The following is an 18,908-nucleotide window of genomic DNA, read 5'->3' as shown; positions in this document are numbered from 1 at the left end:
CATGAAAAGTTAAGTTGAACTTAGTTACTAAGCCAACTGTAGATCCAGCCACTTACAAGTTGAGTTGTCTCCAATACTTATCTTTATTTTTAGTATGTACGCAGCACATGCATGGAAACTAAACTTGGAAAGGGCATACGATCTTAGCTTGCTTAAACTACCTATACATAAATAGCATGCACCAAACCACCCTAATGTACATTTTTTTTTTTTTTTTTTTAATTCATACCTAGGAATAGAATGGAAAAAACAATAAAACACTACAAAAATCTGGATATAATAACAACATCTATTATATCAACAAAAGGTATTGAGGGTAAACTCTTCGATCCAAATGCTTCAAAATTTGTCGGTCTAGTAAAAAATATGATCATTATAAGTTGTCATTTAATTTGCATAAGAGTAGTAACTTCTTTAGGATTATGTCGGATGGATGCTACTCATACATAGTACCATTTTTTTACTAGGGTTTGCTGGATGGATCATATATTAAAGTTGGTTACAACTAATAGTATTGGTGTATATTAGCAGTAGCTTCAATGTCGTGTTGTGTGCTGCCTTTCGTACAAAGGTTTGGTATTCCGTCATCACTGAGATAAATTATTATTATTATTATTTTAAATGACGAGAAAAACTCACAACTATTATTTGAAGGTGCAGTGTGTATTAGATAAATTTCGTCTTGTGGCCCTAATCAACAAATGACCACAATGAGGTAAAGCATTATCATAGGTTACTTATAAGTGACCAACTCAAACCAAAAAGATAAATAGACTATTCTTATTATAAATCAAACTTGTAATAAACTTTATAGCTAGTTACCAAATCAATAACCTCACTTACTTGGTCGGGGTCGCCACATGTTATGATACATTTTGGGTTTATGGAATCCAAAATTCATTTAAAATTTTCAAATACTAACGGATAAAAATAAGAGAATTTTACATTAGGAAAACACTAAATCAAAACTTTATTGCTTTTCCCATCTTGTGACCCTAGTCGATAAAGGTCACAAGGATATAAACAACTGCTATGGAGCTGAGAATCAAACTTATAATTTTGTGATCACTACTCACTAAGTTAACTATCTTACCAAGTTGGCTTGCATTGCCTTATGCATTTTTTGTTTGTCAAAAATAATAATAATAATAATTGCCCCACAAGTATATGGTCCTTCAATTTACTAGCTAGCAAATTAAATGGGGGCTATATACATGTACGAAATCCATTGGGTTATCAGTTATGGGTGTTGCCTACCTAATATATTACTCCGTACTATATTATGTATTTGATGTATCTTTTGCTAATATTGCAAGCAAATTTGAGAGCTAGCAAAGCAAGAGAATAAAGTATATATATACAGTATGAAGATTGAAAACCAAGCTAGATTATATTGCAGGCTGTTAAAGCTATATATAGTGTAAATGAAATGAAACCAATTCAAAATTAATGAAGTCAAGGCAATCAAGCAATCCCAAGAATTGAATCATAAACATAAAGTCAACAAATGATACTACCTATACAAGATTTAAAGTATAAATAACATTAGTTGTGGACTTGTGGCTTTTAATTAATTAACCAACTCAAAATAGTTTCATAAATTTTATTTTGATCACATACATACACAGAGTCCACAAATCATATTAGTTGGCACTGAGTATGTACTTGCTATCCTTATACCTTACCATACGATCGATGTCATCTCTAGTTGACTTAGATTGCTTGCTATCCCCTATGGCTTAGCATATGCCGTCTCTAGACCTTGATAGGGCGTTTGGTTCAGATTATATAACATAACCAAGGAAATGTGACATTCCAAAGCTCACATTCCTATGTTTGGTTCACATTATCTCAGGGAATCTAACATTCTCCAAGAATGTCACATTCCCTCCACATAGGATTTTGAAAGGAATGTGATTCCCTTCAATTTCTAAGGTTATGTAAAATAACCTTGGTTACGTTATGTTAGGTTAGCATATAAAATAATTTTGTTTCTCGAGTTCAATATTTTAGTTAATATTTTAAAATTATGTAATTATATATGATACTGTTATCTTATTTATTTGTTTTAATTTTTAAATTTATTAAAATATATAAAAATATGTTAAGGATATTATAGTGTGTGAATAAAAGATAACCCTAAACCAAACATGATTATATTACATACCTCAATTTTAACCAAACACAAGAATCTAACATTCTCTAAGGTAATCTGACATTTCGTGAACCAAACCACCCTGAGTGCTTCCATTAACATTCACTTTCAACAAATGGCTCCATGAGCACAACTATCTGACTAGAATTTGCATCACATTTTATATTACACTACTAAAAATGTTTGATTTTCTGACAACCTACAAATTGCTCCAATCAACTTTTCAAGATATACTCCAAATGTTCTAAACTTTGTTAATAATTTGCAATAACTAATTCAATGAATGACATAATATAACTTTTAAAACATTAGCGAGGACAATGTTATTAAGAAAATTAAACATGCTCAAATTTCATAAGTTTATAATTTCTAAAAATTCATAATTTGGGTTATAGCAACCGAAATATAAAATTTGAGGGAAAAATGGCATTTTTCTTTCCCTGAGTTGTATACTTATAGCATTTTTTCTCCCTAAATGATTCAAGTGGATGTTCTCCCCCCCCCCCCCCCCCACCCTCCCCCCCGAAATGTTAAATGGACATATTTACCCTTAAAATAAATATTTCATTTATTTTTCTTCTCCAACAAATTATGACCATAATTTGGTTCAAACCAAATAGACACTATAGCAACCAAACCGAAATATATTTCAGTTACAATTTAGAATCGAAACCCGATATTTAGAGTTTATTAAATTGCGAATCGGAACAGCCGGTTCATGTTCCGAACTGAAAAAAGTAAAATATATTTATTGTTGAATTTAGACTATTTTAAAATAAAGACGGCTCAAAATCGCAAACTGGATCCGGAACCGCCGGTTCACGGTTTAATATCCAGTCTATTCGATTCATAATTTTAATAAATTGAAATCCAAATATTGGGTTCTTGATCTAAATCATAACCGAAAACTTTTAATTCGATTGCTATAGTGTTCGGTTCAGTTCAAATCGAACTGTGGTTATCCCTATGTATACGCAATAATTTGTTGGAGAAGAAAGATTAATAAAATGTTTATTTTAAGGGTAGAAATGTCAATTTAATATATCAGGAAAAACCACCACTTTTTAAATAATTGAAGAGGCTAATGTGCTTACATGAATAACTCAGGAAGAAAATGTGCTATAAGTATATAACTCAGTGGAAAAAGCTATTTTTCCAAATTTGAGTGGGGACATCTCAAAATTATAAGTTATAGGTGAGTGCAACTCAATCCAAAATTGTAAACTATATAGGACTCAATTGAAACAATAAAAACTGTAGGGGTGAAAATGAAACTATGAAATTTAAGAGGAGTGAGGGACTTGGCGGTTGAGTTAGTAGATCAAAGCAACGTGGCGCACGTTAGCTCCAGATCCACCGTGAACCCGAAATCCAGACCCGAATTCCAAAGGGGGCAACAAAGTTTGACGTGGTGCACCATTGCCATTTTCAACGTACAGTAGAGTTAGCCTCACTTCGCTCCTTCTCTCTCCGCCCCGCCCGCCGGTTTTCTCATCCGCCGCGGTTGCGTTACAGTCGGAGGTCCTAACTCCTAAGCTCCCCCGCCGTTTCTCTTCACCGTCACATACGTAGGGTTTTCATTCTCTTCGAAAACGACTTCTCTTCGCGTTTCTTAGCTTCCAAAAAAAAAAACAAAAAATAATGGTTGTTTTATCGGGGGAGGTAGGAGGAGCTTCCGAGGCTTGAATTTAGCTTCACTTGCTTTAAATCTAGGGTTATCGAGTTTTGAATTTTCCTTCAAATTTTCTCGATTTTGAATGTTTTAAGCTATGTTAAGGGTAAAACGTTTGCATACAGTTACAATGACGGAAAAATAAAGAGAAAGCTGTTAAGAAATTCATTTTATGTTTATTGTTATTTTTTGGTGGCATTGCAGGTTCCAGAAATGAGGCTGTCTAAGGAGGAAGCGACATGCAGCGCTGAGCCTGCTAGTACTTCGGTCAGAAGAGCGGAACCGGTAAGTTTTTAAAATTTAGAAGGTTATAGGAAACTAATTCAACTCGTTGGCTTGTGTAGTTTAGATAGGCTGTTGTGGATTTGAACGTTTAATGATGGTTCCTTTGAATTTATTGTATGGTGCTTTTGTTCTTCCCTTCTGGGGAAGAAGATTTGAGGAATGGGGGATTGAGCTCATAACCATATGTTAAGACGTCTCCACCTGGCTACCTGAGCTGGGTGTTCTCTTAATGGTGTGCACTTGAGTAAAAAGAAGAAAAAGTTTTTTTGGCTTTGGTGCTACTATGTGTCATGTTCAGAAGTATTTATTCTTGCTAATATGGAAATTAATGTTGTTGGCATGTTATTCTCTGTGGGGTTTGGAGGGTGGGAGGGAGTTAGTAAAAATGAGAAAATGTAGTTTATATATATAATATAAGTGAATACATCAAAAGAATGAATACTGAACTTCTTGGGTTTATCTTTAACCCTGCATTTGGTATAGACATCTTTTATAACCTGTAACTCTTCAAATACAATATGGTGGAGTTATATCCTTTAACCCTGTGAAGGTCATGCCTCCCATCATTTCCGACTTTCAGCCTTTCAGGTGGCTTCAGTGTTTGTATAGCCAGTGTTTTTAGTTCATATTGTCACATCTTTCTTTTTGCATTAACACAGTCTTTTATAACACTAATTCTGCTTTTGATTACTAGCCGCTGGACCTAGTTTCAGCAGTCAAAGGACTACACACTCTTGGCTCTCAGGAGCTAAGCAGGTTAATTAGAGATGCTGAAAACAATATTCTTCGACATAGTACTCAGAATGGATCAAGTGTTCAGGTTGATTTTCATTGACAGCCTGGTTGTACCTATTTATCTCACTTATTGTTTGACGAGTTTGTTCTACCTTGTTACATACTTACATGTGCTTAAATGCTTAATCTTGTAGGTTGATTTGGAAAAACTCGCAAGACACCTCTCATTGCACCTTATTGCAGTGATTATGGCACGAGAAACAAATGAAGCGCTGCTCAAATACTTGTTATCTGGATTTCAACTGTTGCATTCCCTGAGTGATATAGCTTCTCGGCATCCTAAACTTGAACAGGTTAGATCTTGATATGTTTAATTTATTTTACAGTATTCTTAACCAGTTATCGTCATTGACCTTTGGCACAGTCAAACAGGTTAGATCACAATCTATTTAAAATGAGTTGAGACTTGAGAGGTTTTCTTATGATGTGCTGCCATATGTAAACTTACACTTTTAACTTTACACCATTGTTCCAGATATTGCTCGACGATATTAAAGTATCGGAACAGCTACTTGACCTGGTCTTTTATTCCCTAATCATACTATGTACTTACTGTCAGGTTGTTTCTTATCTATCTCTTAAATCTGATTATACATTATTTTGTACTCCCTACTAACAACAACAATAATTACACAGAAATTTCAGGTTTCAAATGATATGGTTCTTTTGCATTCAACTCTAGTTGCTTCTAGCCTATACATATTGACAGTGTGTATTTCTTCGCAATGGCATGAGCTAGCTCAAGTTTTTCTTGCATACTATAAGGTTAAGGTTCTTATATTATCCTCATTTTGTAAATGAAATATAAATTTTAATAACGAAAAGATCAAGATATATGGGGATAATTATAGAGCTTAGTTGCAGGTTGATATTTTCATGGATGCTGCTTTTGCTGCCCTCTGTGCGGATATGAAATTTCTCCAGAGCAGGCTGTCAGTTGAACATCCTGATTCTTTTGCTGACTCTACTTCTAAAGCTGTAGAAATACTGAATCATTTGTGCCAGCAGTGCGAGGCTTCTCTACAGTTTATTCAGTCACTATGTCAGCAAAAAGTGTTCCGTGAGCGCCTTCTTAAGAATAAGGTTTTTGTTTGACCAGCTATATTATTTTCCTGGTTTCCCCCCTTCTTTTGATATATCTGAAATAAAAAGAATGCCTGTATTTATGAGGGTCTGTTATTCAAATGGAGTCGACAATCTCATGATTACAGTGTTAACGGGAAGTATTTGTAGTTGAGCTGAACTTCTGCATCATAAGTGGAAAATAATTTGATCTGTTATGATAAACTGAAGATTCTTGCTGCCCATTGGGTGTTGCTGTAAAGTGTAAGACCAGCTATTGCAGCTTTTATTGCACTAATAACTGTTTAGGAGTGATCTATGCAAAGTAACTCGTTCATCTGTTTGTGGTTTGCACTGGTGGAGTGGTGGGAATGGGAAAATTAGATGATTTACCTGCATGCATTTAACTGTTACTATTACCTTGAAGCATATTCTTATAGTAAGTTAATTACTTCTATCATTTCTGCCAAGTTTGTGTTTCTTTTCCTATTATATTAGCAACTCTGCTGAACTCCTATTGCAGCATTAACTAGTTGCAACTTTTAACCGATTTCAGATCTTCACACTCTAACTTGAAACCCTTTAGATAGCTTCTTCTACCTATTAGTGACCTCTTGTTTTCTTTCTATCTCAGGAGCTATGCAGCAATGGTGGTGTTCTTTTGCTGGCTCAAGCTGTTATGAACTTAAATATATCTCCTCTATTCCTAGAGTCCTCATCAATTGTAGCTGCTGTCTCCAGGCTAAAATCAAAAGTTTTGTCCATTGTAAGTCTATTGCTGGAGACTTGCACTTTTTCTTAAACATGAAGCTTAAGTGTGAATAATTTTTTATTATTGTTTTTTCCCCCATCATATTCCTTTAAAAATGAAGTTTAAGTGTGAATCATTTTTTTCATCAAGTTCCTTTAAACATCAAGTTTAAGTGTGAATCATTTTTTAAAATTTTTTTTTTTTTTCATGAAGTTCCGTTAAACATGCACACCATTTATGCAGTTGTTGAACCTCTGTGAAGCAGAGAGTGTCTCTTATTTGGATGAGGTCGCCAGTACTCCAGCAAGCCTTGATTTGGCAAAGTCTATTGCTCTTAAGGTTGGTTTCTGGAGGATATTATTATTGTTGCTGCTGTTGTTGTTGTCAAGGTTGTAAAAGGCGCTAGGCGCTCATCGGGTGGTGGGTGGGCACCTAGCCCCTAGGCGGATGCCTAGGTATATTAAAAAATAATCTTTTTTGCCTTTTATTTATTTTAGGCTTTAATATCAAAGCATAAAAGACCTTTCATTTACTTTAGGCTTCAATGTCAAGGCATAAAAGACCCGTTTCATTTACTTCAAAGTTTCAATACCAAAGCATAGAAGACCTTTCATTTACTTCAAGCATAAATACTAGAGCATAAAAAGAAGAGCCTAGGCACATAAATTTTGTAAAAAAATTGTTTTTGCCTTTCATTTACTAAAAGGCTATCAAAGCAAAAAAAAATAAAAAAATAATAATAATAATAAAAATAAAAAACCTGACTCTGCTCTTCTCTGTCGGATGGAAAAAAAACTTGGCTAATTCTGCCGAGTTGGGCGCGGAGGGCACCTAGTTGGCCGTCCGACTTAAAGGTGCCTAGGCCTGAAATCCCCTTGGCCTAGGAGCGCCTAGTGCCTAATCGGCACCTAGGCGACTGCCTAGGCCGATTTTTACAACAGTTGCTGTTCTAGATGACCATTAGTAAATCGAACCATGTCAAGAGATCAAACAGTGCTCTTCCAGGTTATGCGACTCCACAAAGTATTGTGGATTGAAACAGTCCCCGAGAGCATGGTTTAGTCGTTTTAGCATAGTTATCAATGAATTTGGAATGATTCAAAGTAAAGTTGACTATTCTGTGTTTTATCTCGATGGAAGGAAAGTGTATCTACCTTATAGTCTTTGTGGACGACATTGTGATTACTGGCAACGACGCGGAGGGCATATCCAAGTTGAAAGCTCATCTCCAACAATCACATTATTAGTCATTAAGTCTTATTTTGGGCTGGATGAGCAATACAAGTTGCTTACTTTGATGTCAACTATTTTGATCAGTTAAAAACAGCTCATTGGTACTAATGCATTTGTATGGTGTAGGTTCTTGAGTTATTGAAGAACATGTTTGAAAGGAATCCCAAACAATCTTGTGTTCTCTCTGATAAAAGCTACCCAAGAGGACAATTGCAACTCAATGCAATGCGGCTGGCTGACATCTTCTCTGATGATTCAAACTTTCGGTCATATATCACCACCCACTTTGTAAGATCTGATTACTGTGCCTAAATTGATTAGCTAGTTTATAAAAGTTTTTCTCACTTTGTGCTTAATTTTTACCTTCTAGAAAATTGTATTTGGATGTTTTTGCTGACCCCTTGATTATGATATGCACCTTCAGACTGAGGTCTTGACGGCCATCTTTTCTCCCCCTCATGGAGAATTTCTGTCTAGTTGGTGTTCACCTGACCTTCCTGTTCGCGAGGAAGATGCTACTCTAGAGTATGACCCATTTGCTGCTGCTGGGTGGCTGTTCAATTTTTATTCATCCTATCAGTTAATTGGGGCTTCTTCAGAATCAACGTTCATTCCTAGCAATGTGTCTAGAGTACCCTATGGACATCAGCGAACTTCACTGTTGGTCAAAATTATTGCAAACCTTCATTGTTTTGTTCCAGATATCTGTAAAGGTAAAGGCTCTTATCTGGCATTCAACACGGTGTGCTGCCATTTTCTTCTTTGGTTAATTATTTGTATATACTCTCTGAACCTCAGATGATAAGGATCTCTTCCTTAAAAAGTTTCATGAGTGCTTGCAAAATGAACCAACCAAATCAGCGGTTGACATTTCATCTGTTTGTTATGCTGAAAAAGTGGCTGTTATTCGTAGAAACCTAGGTAACTTGTTCTGACTAATTGATCTGATTTTTTAATCTACTTATTTGGAATTTTTTTTTTGCTTTACTAATGACTAGTGTTTCCAGGTTCACTCCTGAGTCATGCTGAATCTTTAATTCCTACTTTTCTAAATGAAGAGGATGTGCAACTTTTGAGGTGATTTAGATCTCAATTTTGCAAGCCTTTTATTGAATCCTTTTTCTTTGTATTTTGTGGGACTCTTAGTTGTAGATCTGGTCATTACATGAGTTTTGCTATACTTCCTATTGGTATATTTATTTCTTTATAATCAAATTATATGCCATCTGATCTTTCATTGCAGGGTGTTCATCACTCAGTTAGAGTCTCTGATTGCTCCTGCTGAAATTGGAGAAAACCGAGTTCAAGTAATTTCTTTCTTCCGATAACGATGTATACCATTCTTTTTATTTCTACATATTTGATTTGTTGCTCAGAAATGTCTTTTCAATTTTCTTAGGAATGGTTATAGTTAACTTGTCATTGTCTACAAACTGAACATGTGCTTGAATTGTTCTATTGAAAGAATTCAATAAAGGAAAAGATGGATTTAGCATGTTAGAATAAATGATCAATTAGCCCAACATGATGACCTGAATGCTATATGTTTTTATTCATTTTCCCCAATAAATTTTGAGATTTGTGTCTCAATTAAACAAGGAAAGCCACAATTGAGCTAAGTCTGGGAACTTGTGGACTCTGCTTGTATTTTGGGTAATAATTTATTCTTTTTCAGTTGGGATGTATATATGTTCCGACATCCATGGACAACTTTTCAATTGAGAATTAGACTATTTAGAACACGATTAATACTCCATTTTAGGTTAGAATATGCTTGGTCCATTTTCTGCAATGGGAACCTGCTTCTCACCTTCCCCCAATTCTTTGTCTTTTTTCATTATTGCAAGTTGCAACACCGCTTATTTTCTGTGTCTCACTGCCCAAAGTTACCCAGCTAGAACTGCCTCTTCTTCTGCACCTCTTGATAGTTGATACCAATTCCATTACATTTTTGGTCATTGTCGTCATGATCATTCTCACAAGAAAATCTGTGAAGATATGCAGCCACCTTAGCTGTCATACCTGGTCATTATTCTAGAGTGTGAGTTTTCGCAACCGCAGTTTGTATTATACCACTGCTGGTTGCTATGCAATCCATTCCAAATCTCACTATCTCAGTAGTTGCATACCTGGTCATATTTCTAGAGTGTTCCGTAGCCTCAGTATGTATTATATAGCTGCTGATTGCTATGCAATCCACTCCAAATCTCAGTAGTTGCATAAAAATTCCCCCCTTGTTTTATTGGAACCTTTAAATTTCTTATTCAACACCCTGGACAGCTCTGCCACATTTGTACTTGTTATTGTTTCTTATTATGTCATCCTTTAGGAAAGAGTGTGACTTTTTAAAGCTTATCATAGATGGAAACGTGTGAAAAAGACTGATAACTGTTTGTATACACATTAGAGGGGGCCATGGCAAGGCTGAGCAAGGAAGTGCATAAGGTTTGTGAAAAATAAGAACAGAAATATTTTCACTCCATGTATATTGGCTTTGTAAATGCATGGTTACCTCTTTAATATATAAGGAAGAGGTGAAGTTAGCAGTGAGTGAATTGTCTAACCTTCTGAAGGATTCTGTTCCTTGATGTTTCAGTCAAGCACTGGTATTTTAACTACATTTTATGAATTCCTTAATATGTTTAGGTAGACCGTAGACTTGATAAATGCAACACAATAGGGAACACACGAGTCAAGATGTTGCTTTTATTTGATTGTAACATTCTGAGGCATTAAAATATCTCCTGTCTGCCCTTGTCTATCACCTTATCAAACTCGTAGGTTTCACTTCTATGGCTAAATCAATCTCTATAGCTTGTTTTTGTACCACTGGCTAATTTGATAGAACTAACCTGGCAACTAATTTAAATGCTATATAATGGGTAATTGACCTAATAAACGGTACCAGAGAGCACCTTTTGCAGTGGAATGGATGTTTATCCACTGGAAAGACAATAATCTTGCTGATTTTTCATTTCTTTGTTTTATTTTTACCATTTTTTCCTAATCAATTTGATCCTTTGTATATTTGGCTTAAGTTAAATCTATTCGCCAAAAAATTAAGTTTTATATCCTTCAGGAGGCTCAAAGTGCAGTGGGATGCTCGTTGTCTCAATTGAGAAATGGGGATCCACCAGACCTTACTAACAAAAGTGGGGACATCAGAGAAGATATATTGGATATTTCATCTCACCAAGAAGTGGACCAACTTGAAATTAGTGGCAGTGGCTCATGTAGGCCTGCTAATGTGGAGAGTAGTAGTGTCAAGAAAGCTAGATCTATTCCGAGTGAAGCAAAAGTTATTGTAGAAATTGAGAAAGAAGCACAGAATTTGGAAACAAATGAATCGGATTCCAGCTCTAAGCGGGGGAAGAACCCTAATAATCAAGTGGACAATGTAGAGCACATCAAAGGAGGTTGGCTGGGAGAGGTGAGAGATGATGAAATGGTTGAAAGTGCACAGCATGAAGAGAGGCCACAAAGGAAAAGAAAGCGTACCATAATGAATGATAAACAAATAACTATTATAGAGAAGGCCCTCATTGTGGAACCTGAAATGCAGCGAAATAAAGCTTCTTTAGAATTCTGGGCTGATGAATTAAGTGTTCACGTATGTCACAAGAGCCTTTTATTTATTTTCCCTCTCTTTAAGTCAATAAGTTATACTCCTTCCCTAAAGAGTTCATACATCTTTTCCAGGGTTCTGAGGTTTCAAGATCCCAGCTTAAAAATTGGTAAGGAAGCAACTTCTTTTATCCTTTAGATTTTCCAATATAACGTAAGTTAACTATTTAGATTCACAGATAGGGTGGTGCCATGGTATTGTTTTCCATTGCTATCTCCTTAGTAGGAGAAGATATGCCTGATAATTGGGGTCAGACTGCTCGTACGTAAAAACTTGAAGCTAGTATCTTATCTCCCCACACTTTTCATTAACCAACCCTGAGTATCATATTTATCACTGCCCTCGAACATCGTGTTTCATATTTTAATGAGTTTAATATCGTCTTGATAAATTAAGAGTGTAATTTCTTGGTAGCTTGGCTTAAAGTAACATTGATGATAAATATGCTTCCCTCTTAACACAAAATTTGATAAATTAAGAGACTTCTTTCTTGGTACCTTGACTTCATGTTACATTCAGTTAGATAATAGTCATTTTAGGGCATTTACACTTCAGTGTCAGATAAGTGAAGTGAGAAGATGGACAATATCTTTCAACCTTGGGGATAGGAAATAGGTGAAATTCTTTAATGAGTTCTTATTTATTCTGGTTGTCCTTGAAATTTTTCTCATTGCGGAAATGATGGGGTGAAGGGCATTATTCTCTAGTATATATATATTTAATGATTCTATGGGCATCATTCGCAATTCTACTCAAAAAGGCATGCGTAATATCATTGATATTTAATTATTTATGTTAGATATGATATGTGGAATTCTGATTTTACCCAATGGAATGTGATGTTTGTTTCTATCTAGACCATATATACAATAATCAAGTCATTGACGATTCTACTAATTTGATAGTTTGAAGAAGTGTCTTCTCTTCATGCGAGTGTTGGTAACTTTTGTGTGGTTTTGACAGGCTGAATAACCGGAAAGCTAAGCTAGCTCGTGCTGTTAAGGATGGATGTATGTCATCTGAAGGAGACAATCCAGATAAGCATGGTGGTACTGTCGTTAGCCATACTTTTAATTCTCAAGGCAATTCCATTGAGGGTGTAAATGTCCTTTGCACAGAAAGAGGAAATGCCCAAAATACAATTGAAGATCCCACTGTGAGAGCTGCTGCTAATGGAAATCCAGGAACCTTAATTGAATCCTCCAAGTGCCAGCCAGGTCAATATGTTGTACTTGTAAATGACAAAAAGGAAGAGATTGGAAGAGGAAAGGTTTTTCAGGTCAGTGGTAAATGGTTTGGGAAGGATGTAGGGGAGCTGGGTACGTGTGTTGTGGACATTATTGAGCTTAAGGTTGAGAGGTTATCTTGGGTTCCATACCCATCTGAAGTCACAGGCACCTCGTTTGAACAGGCTGAAAGAAAATTTGGGTTCATGAGAGTCTTGTGGGATTCAACCAAACTATTTGTGTTGCCCCGGTGAATCACCACTCCTATGTATTGGAAGGGCACGCCAAAGTTGGTAAGTACATTTTTATAAAGAACAAGAATGATATATTATCAAGTATGGAAAATATGATTCGTATACGATCCTGAATCCATTCTATTTAAACATGAAATTATACAAAGGAAAGCAAATCGATTTGTTTCTGAATTACCTCTTCTTAATACTCTCCTCCATTTTCAATTAATGTAGTTTGCAAAGTAAACTGAAGCTGGGTCCAATGTTGTGGAGGGGAATGCTTGTTATACACAAAACCATTCCGGTGCAGACACTGCAAAACAGAGATTACTGCAAGCGTCTGAAGATTGCCGGAGGAAAATATGCAGAAAGAAAGCAGAAGACGAGTCATTTGGAGGGAGTCTTAGAAGCAGTTTACCAAGACGCTTGCTGGAGGAAAATATGCAGAAGAAATGCCAGACGTCTTCAACACAATGTTACTTCTGCAGGTGGCATTCTCAAAATACCCAAGGTTTTGGTTACACTAGACTCTGATCCTAGGAGCCTCTAGAGCGCATGGCTGCAGATTTCATGGAATCATGTAACTAATTTTTCTTTTTCTTTTTCTTTGTGCAAATTCATTGATGTCAAGAAGAATGTTTTTTTTTTTCCAGTACATAGACTAATGAAGTACAAATTTATTTTCTTCAAAAAAAAAAAAAGAGTACAAATTTATTGACCTTCCCAATACCACAATGCCGGCAGATTATTATTACTAATGTGTTTTACCAGTGAAGTTAGACACAGGCTCATCTTTCTGGATTGTAATCTTCTCAGCAAAGTTAAACAGTGAATTCGAGATTGAAACGTGTATTGAACCCAGGGAATTTTTGGCTTATGCTACTAGACTAGAAATGATCAAGCGAATGTTATCCCCGGTAGTTTGAGCCAAATCTGAATTAACTTTACAGTGATAAAGACAGATTGGATATGCAAATTCCTTTGTTGGAAAGTAGGCAGATAATTCAACTCCATTAAAAAAAGATGAAATTGCAGCAAGAATAGAGATGCGGGGGATCGAACCCCGTGCCTCTCACATGCGAAGCAAGCGCTCTACCATTTGAGCTACATCCCCAATTGCTTAGTTAGCTAGAACAACCATTTTTCATTAAGTTTGTATTAAAAAGTTCATCTAATTTTAGGTTGATCCGAGGATGTAGGAATATGCATGATAGAATTAGAGGGACAACCCCGATCCAGTTGGTATGGAAATTTGTTTGATAACCATCAGATTCTACGTTGGACTTCTTGAACAATCTAGGCACACTTGTCGTATGATAGTTGTAACTGTATGCAAGTATAATATGTTATTTTAGTCCTATAAACGCTTATATGTAATCTATAAATATTGCATAATTCTTGTAATATGTCATTCATTCCCTAGCAAATATACAATTTCATGGGTTGCATTCATTTTTTATCGATTTTGTCAGACTATAAGGTGTCCTGAGCAAGTCCTATCTATAGAAAACACTTTATTTTTTATTGGCTTTAATTTGCCTTATTTAATAGTATATCTTTATATTAGCATATAAAATAGGAGAAGCAAGAATATTACAAAAATATATGAAGTGTACACATTTGTCTTCTTCAAATAATAATACAGGTAGTGGACTAGTGGCTTACCCGACTTGCATGCAATTCTATATACTCACCTACTCATCAGATTAGAGAGCTAGGGCATTACGTATGAGATAATTGTGGCAGAAAGTTATTAATTTTCATTAATATTATATCAACATCACCAAAAAGTGGTCTTTTGTCTTGTTATGCCAGCTAAATGCCATCTCAAGATTCCCATTTGTTTTTCTTCTTCTTTAAAAAAAAAAAAAAAAAAAAAAAAAAAAAAAAAAAAAAAAACCCTTCAGGGAGTGGCCGGATTTGTGACTTTTCTTATGGAGCAATTAGGTAGTGTTAGATATTCCTATTTTCATATTATTGAAGCAATATGGACTCTCATTTGATGCAATTATAACTAAGTGGGGAATCTTGGATAATGAGCGAAAGCTCAATCTAAAAATATCTCATAAGTGAAGAAAGGAAATGTCGCTTGTAATGCTTTTTCGTTGAGTGCATGATCATGACAGGACTCAAGGAAGAAGCATCGACTAACTCCGTGTCAGCAACCGCGGTAAGATGGGGAAGGGGTGGGGGGTGGGGGGACAAGTGTTCTCCATAATGACTGGACGTAAATGACACGTAAAGTGAAAGTCGTTAAAAATTGGTGGAATGCTCTAGAAATCAATTCACTTGAGTGAGATAAACTGGTGGATGTACTATACATTCATAAAGACAAATGACAATAGTATTGAAGGAGCCAAGGAGGTACAACATTCCTACTTGCATTAAGGTTAATGTCTTAGAACCCACGAGAGGAATCCATCTCCTTCTTTTTAGTAATATTATAAGCATCGCTTGACCTAAATTCATTTATTGATTTCTTGTAATTCCTTTAAACTACAATGTATTCTTATATATATATGAAGTTAATTAATTATTTGAGATGCTTTAATCAGACTTACTGTACTATGTTTGACCTTGTGAATTCAAGCCACTTACGTGAGCCAAAAAGTGGTCTTTTGTCTTGTCCAACACAGCTCAAAAACTGATGTTGACTGCATCAATTATGTAAGGGATGATCATAGCAAGAAAAGAAAAAAAAAAAAAAAAAAGCATACCTTAAATAAATTAGAGAACAAAATTATGTATTTTGAAGATTTTTGATTGAATCATATGTTGCAAGCTTAGTATATATTTGATGAAGGTCCTTATTAGATTTTTGTTTGTCCTTAAGTAAGCATTTAATTTTTTTTTGAAAGGTAAGATTATTGCTCCCGACTCCGAAGTCTCGGTGAACGGCGATAATAACTATAACGGTCCTATGGTAGCAAAATTCTTAGTCGAGTAAGTTCTGACCTGCACAAAATGCGATCTGGGCACTGTTTCGGAGAGAGGCTCGGTGAAATAGACGTCTGTAAAGATGCGGACTACTTGCACTAGGACAGAAAGACCCTATGAAGTTTCACTGTTCCATGGGATTGGCTTTGGGCCCTTCCTAAGCAAGCTTAAGTGGAAGGCGAAGAAGGCCTCCTTCCGGAGGCTAAGCCATCAAGGAGATATCAACCTGGAAGAGGTAGAATTTCAATCTTGTGTCCGATGGGGCGTAAGCCTCCCAAAAGGTAACGAATAGAGTCATAGAGAACTAACTAGTCAAGTTTTCATTCTCGTAACACCAACTTTATCTTACTCTCTAAAAAAAAAATGATGGATTTAATTGGTGCAAACCTTCACAACATTCATTGATGACAAAAATGAAAGTACTAGGATGTCTGCAGGTTCTTGAAATTTACAAGTAAACAACAATCAAAATCTCTCGAAACCAATGTTTTAGCCTTCATTATCCCTTTCAGATTTGCTTTTGCCCCGTGAGCGATCAGATACAGAGCCACCGCTCTGTGGCCAACTTCCCCCGCCCGGTGCAGCGGCGCGTAGCCGGAAAAATCCACAGCATCAACCTCAGCCCCATGGCTCACCAACACCTTAACGCACTCCATTCTCCCCTTGAAGGCAGCACGGTGGAGAGCAGTCCACCCAATCTCATCTCTCCCGTTCACGTTAGCCCCCTCCGCCAAACACTTCTTCACCGCCGCCACATCGCCGGTCCGGGCGGCCCTCTGCAATTCCTCGCCGGAGCGCAGCGCGTCGTACAGGCTCGAGTGGTTTCTTTCACGTGCGAGATCGAATGGCGTCTTGTTCTGGTTCGTGACCATCTTCTTTGCGAACATTGAGGCGTGGCGTAAGAGGATTTCCACGGCGTTAACGTGGCCGTGATAGGAAGCGTGGTGGAGAGGCGTCCATTTGTCGCCGTCTTCAACGTCGGCATCGCAGCCGGCGAGAACAAGGAATTGGAGAGATTCAGAGTGGCCTTTAATGGCCGCAATGTGAAGAGCGGTCCGGTTGTTAACATCCCGGGAATTCAAATCCGTTTCCGGGTATCCCGACCGGAGGATTTCAATCAGGTCGACTCTGTTCATCGCCGCCGATTTGTGCAAAAATCGGTCGATTTTGTGGTCAATTTTATACCCAGAACTGATCAAGAACTCAACAATTCCAGCGTTTCCAGACTCAATAGCCAGGGACATGGCGGACACGCCGTTAAACTCCCGGCAATTCACATCCGCGCCGGCTTTAACCAGAGCAGAAACCGCCGTTAAGTCCCCCTTCCCGGCGGCGCATCTGAGCAAAGAATTCATCTGAGCTTTGGCTTCCCCGCAAAAAAACTTCACTGGGATCTTAGCATCCCTGAAAATATGCGGCCCCGGTCTTGAAAACACGCGGCGGAGATCGTCCTGGGTGGCTCTCCCGGCGGGAAACAAAACGGAGCGAACAAGAACGGAATCAAACGGGGAAGAAACACGAGGATTCGGAGTGAAGAAAACGGTGAAGGAAGCAGTGGATAAAGGCTTAAGAACAGCGAAAGAATGTGAGAAAGAGAAGAGAGAATTAGTGGAAGTAAGGCTCACAGCCACAGGGATGGCGTGCATAAGATTTGAGAGCTTGAAGGTGGCGGATGGGTTTTGGCCTGGAGTGAAGATGAGATTCAGTTCTGTAACGTCTGCTTTGACGAGTTTGTCCATGGCGATCAATGAATATAATCAAGTATTAATTCACACAAAGCTGTACTCTGAAATTAAATGGAGACGAAGATGGAGTTGGAGATAATATAATATACTACTCCGTATGATGAGGGTTATAACGATTGATTGATGGCTACTTTTGTTTTTTAATAATTATTTCATGGCTAATGTTGTATTATTAAGGTTAACAAACAATATAATATTTGCATATGGTTGAGTATTACTTCCTATATGATTTTAACTTTGATTTCAGGTGTTAACCCAGTCATATCCCAGTGAACAATCAGGAATCTAAGCACACGTGGCTACCAAGGCGTTGTTCCCGAGTCCACCGACTGCATGTGCGACACGTGTTAGTCATGTCGAGAGTCTGATATGTGTCCGCTTCCCATCGCTATAAATACTGTCGCATTCAATGCTAATGGCAGGGGCTTTTGGTTTCTTTCACCTGTTACATTATAGCTCGATACTCTTTGACCTTGTGCTGTTAACCGAGCTCAGGGTTTAGACCAACACGCTGACCAATTTAGAATTTTCTTACGATCCGACCCTAGTATTCATATGTATTAGTGAATATCTCCGTATTTACTATATCAATTAGCTGTGTAATCGCAAGATTTCAAGATTAAATTTTATGGGGTTGTATATTAGTTTTCTTAATTTGAGTCATTTAGCTTTGGACAACCTAGATTGGTTTAGTGTCGACTATGGTCACAACTCGCAAGGTGGGCTTCACTCAAACAATATCTTCGGGTAGTATCTATATGCTTTTTCATAAACCAAAGTCATTTTGAACGGTCAAAATAGACCAACTTTAATTTACAAGAAAGTCGAGTTGAAACTCGCTTTCCGATCTGAAACGACTAAGAGTCACAATGAATAAATCAACTTAGAACCCGCATAGGCTTAGCTCAATAATTTATTGGGCAATATTTATGAGAAGAATAAATCAACTTACATTGTATGTAGCTGACCATTATTATTGTGTGGATCATGGTCTATACAAATTGTGTGGACCATATTTTGTATACTATAAAATAATGTACATTCAGTACAAAAATAATATACATTCAATACAAAAATAATGTATATTGTATTCAGGAGATGTACGTTATTTTCGTATTGAGTGTATATTATATTGTATAATGTATATTCAGTACAAAAATAATATACATTCAATACAAAACTAATATAC

At 36.7% G+C, this 18,908-nt stretch overlaps 2 protein-coding genes across 4 annotated transcripts; one reads left to right on the top strand and one right to left on the bottom strand.

Moving 5' to 3' along the window:
• Nucleotides 1–3,493: 3,493 nt before the first annotated feature.
• LOC109191321 (nodulin homeobox) lies at nt 3,494–13,724 on the top strand. Of its 3 annotated transcripts, XM_019341929.1 has the most exons (19): nt 3,494–3,723; nt 4,032–4,112; nt 4,807–4,932; nt 5,042–5,200; nt 5,383–5,466; nt 5,544–5,672; nt 5,772–5,990; nt 6,604–6,735; nt 6,964–7,059; nt 8,080–8,241; nt 8,378–8,666; nt 8,752–8,874; nt 8,961–9,030; nt 9,197–9,260; nt 11,033–11,563; nt 11,653–11,687; nt 12,542–12,627; nt 12,697–13,097; nt 13,272–13,724. In XM_019341929.1, exons 2-18 carry the CDS (start codon nt 4,041–4,043, stop codon nt 13,056–13,058), a joined length of 2,739 nt encoding a protein of 912 aa, XP_019197474.1. In that variant the 5' UTR covers nt 3,494–3,723; nt 4,032–4,040; the 3' UTR covers nt 13,059–13,097; nt 13,272–13,724. The 3 variants fall into 3 exon arrangements, with proteins under 3 accessions (XP_019197474.1, XP_019197473.1, XP_019197472.1); XM_019341928.1 differs by having other exon boundaries at nt 3,495–3,676; nt 12,542–13,097; XM_019341927.1 differs by having other exon boundaries at nt 3,495–3,723; nt 12,542–13,097.
• Nucleotides 13,725–16,337: 2,613 nt separating this feature from the next.
• Nucleotides 16,338–17,790, bottom strand: LOC109191323 (ankyrin repeat domain-containing protein 65-like). The gene is made up of 3 exons (XM_019341932.1): nt 17,346–17,790; nt 17,288–17,312; nt 16,338–16,837 (listed from the first exon to the last, which is right to left on the bottom strand). Exons 1-3 carry the CDS (start codon nt 17,711–17,713, stop codon nt 16,397–16,399), a joined length of 834 nt encoding a protein of 277 aa, XP_019197477.1. The 5' UTR covers nt 17,714–17,790; the 3' UTR covers nt 16,338–16,396.
• Nucleotides 17,791–18,908: the final 1,118 nt, after the last annotated feature.

The sequence above is a fragment of the Ipomoea nil genome, unplaced genomic scaffold (assembly GCF_001879475.1).
Source record: "Ipomoea nil cultivar Tokyo-kokei standard unplaced genomic scaffold, Asagao_1.1 scaffold1619, whole genome shotgun sequence".
Lineage (NCBI taxonomy): Eukaryota > Viridiplantae > Streptophyta > Magnoliopsida > Solanales > Convolvulaceae > Ipomoea > Ipomoea nil.
Note: the sequence above shows the minus strand (reverse complement) of the source record. Positions and strands in the feature narration are given on the sequence as shown.

Coding starts and splice junctions, on each gene's coding strand:
- LOC109191321 (XM_019341928.1), top strand. CDS start 4,041: ATGAGGCTGTCTAAGGAGGAAGCGACATGCAGCGCTGAGCCTGCTAGT. Junction 6,736..6,963: donor AATCAAAAGTTTTGTCCATT/GTAAGTCTATTG, acceptor CCATTTATGCAG/TTGTTGAACCTCTGTGAAGC. Junction 9,031..9,196: donor GAGGATGTGCAACTTTTGAG/GTGATTTAGATC, acceptor CTTTCATTGCAG/GGTGTTCATCACTCAGTTAG.
- LOC109191323 (XM_019341932.1), bottom strand. CDS start 17,713: ATGGACAAACTCGTCAAAGCAGACGTTACAGAACTGAATCTCATCTTC. Junction 17,313..17,345: donor CCAGTGAAGTTTTTTTGCGG/GGAAGCCAAAGC, acceptor TTCTTTGCTCAG/ATGCGCCGCCGGGAAGGGGG. Junction 16,838..17,287: donor CCGCCGGGAAGGGGGACTTA/ACGGCGGTTTCT, acceptor AAGATGGTCACG/AACCAGAACAAGACGCCATT.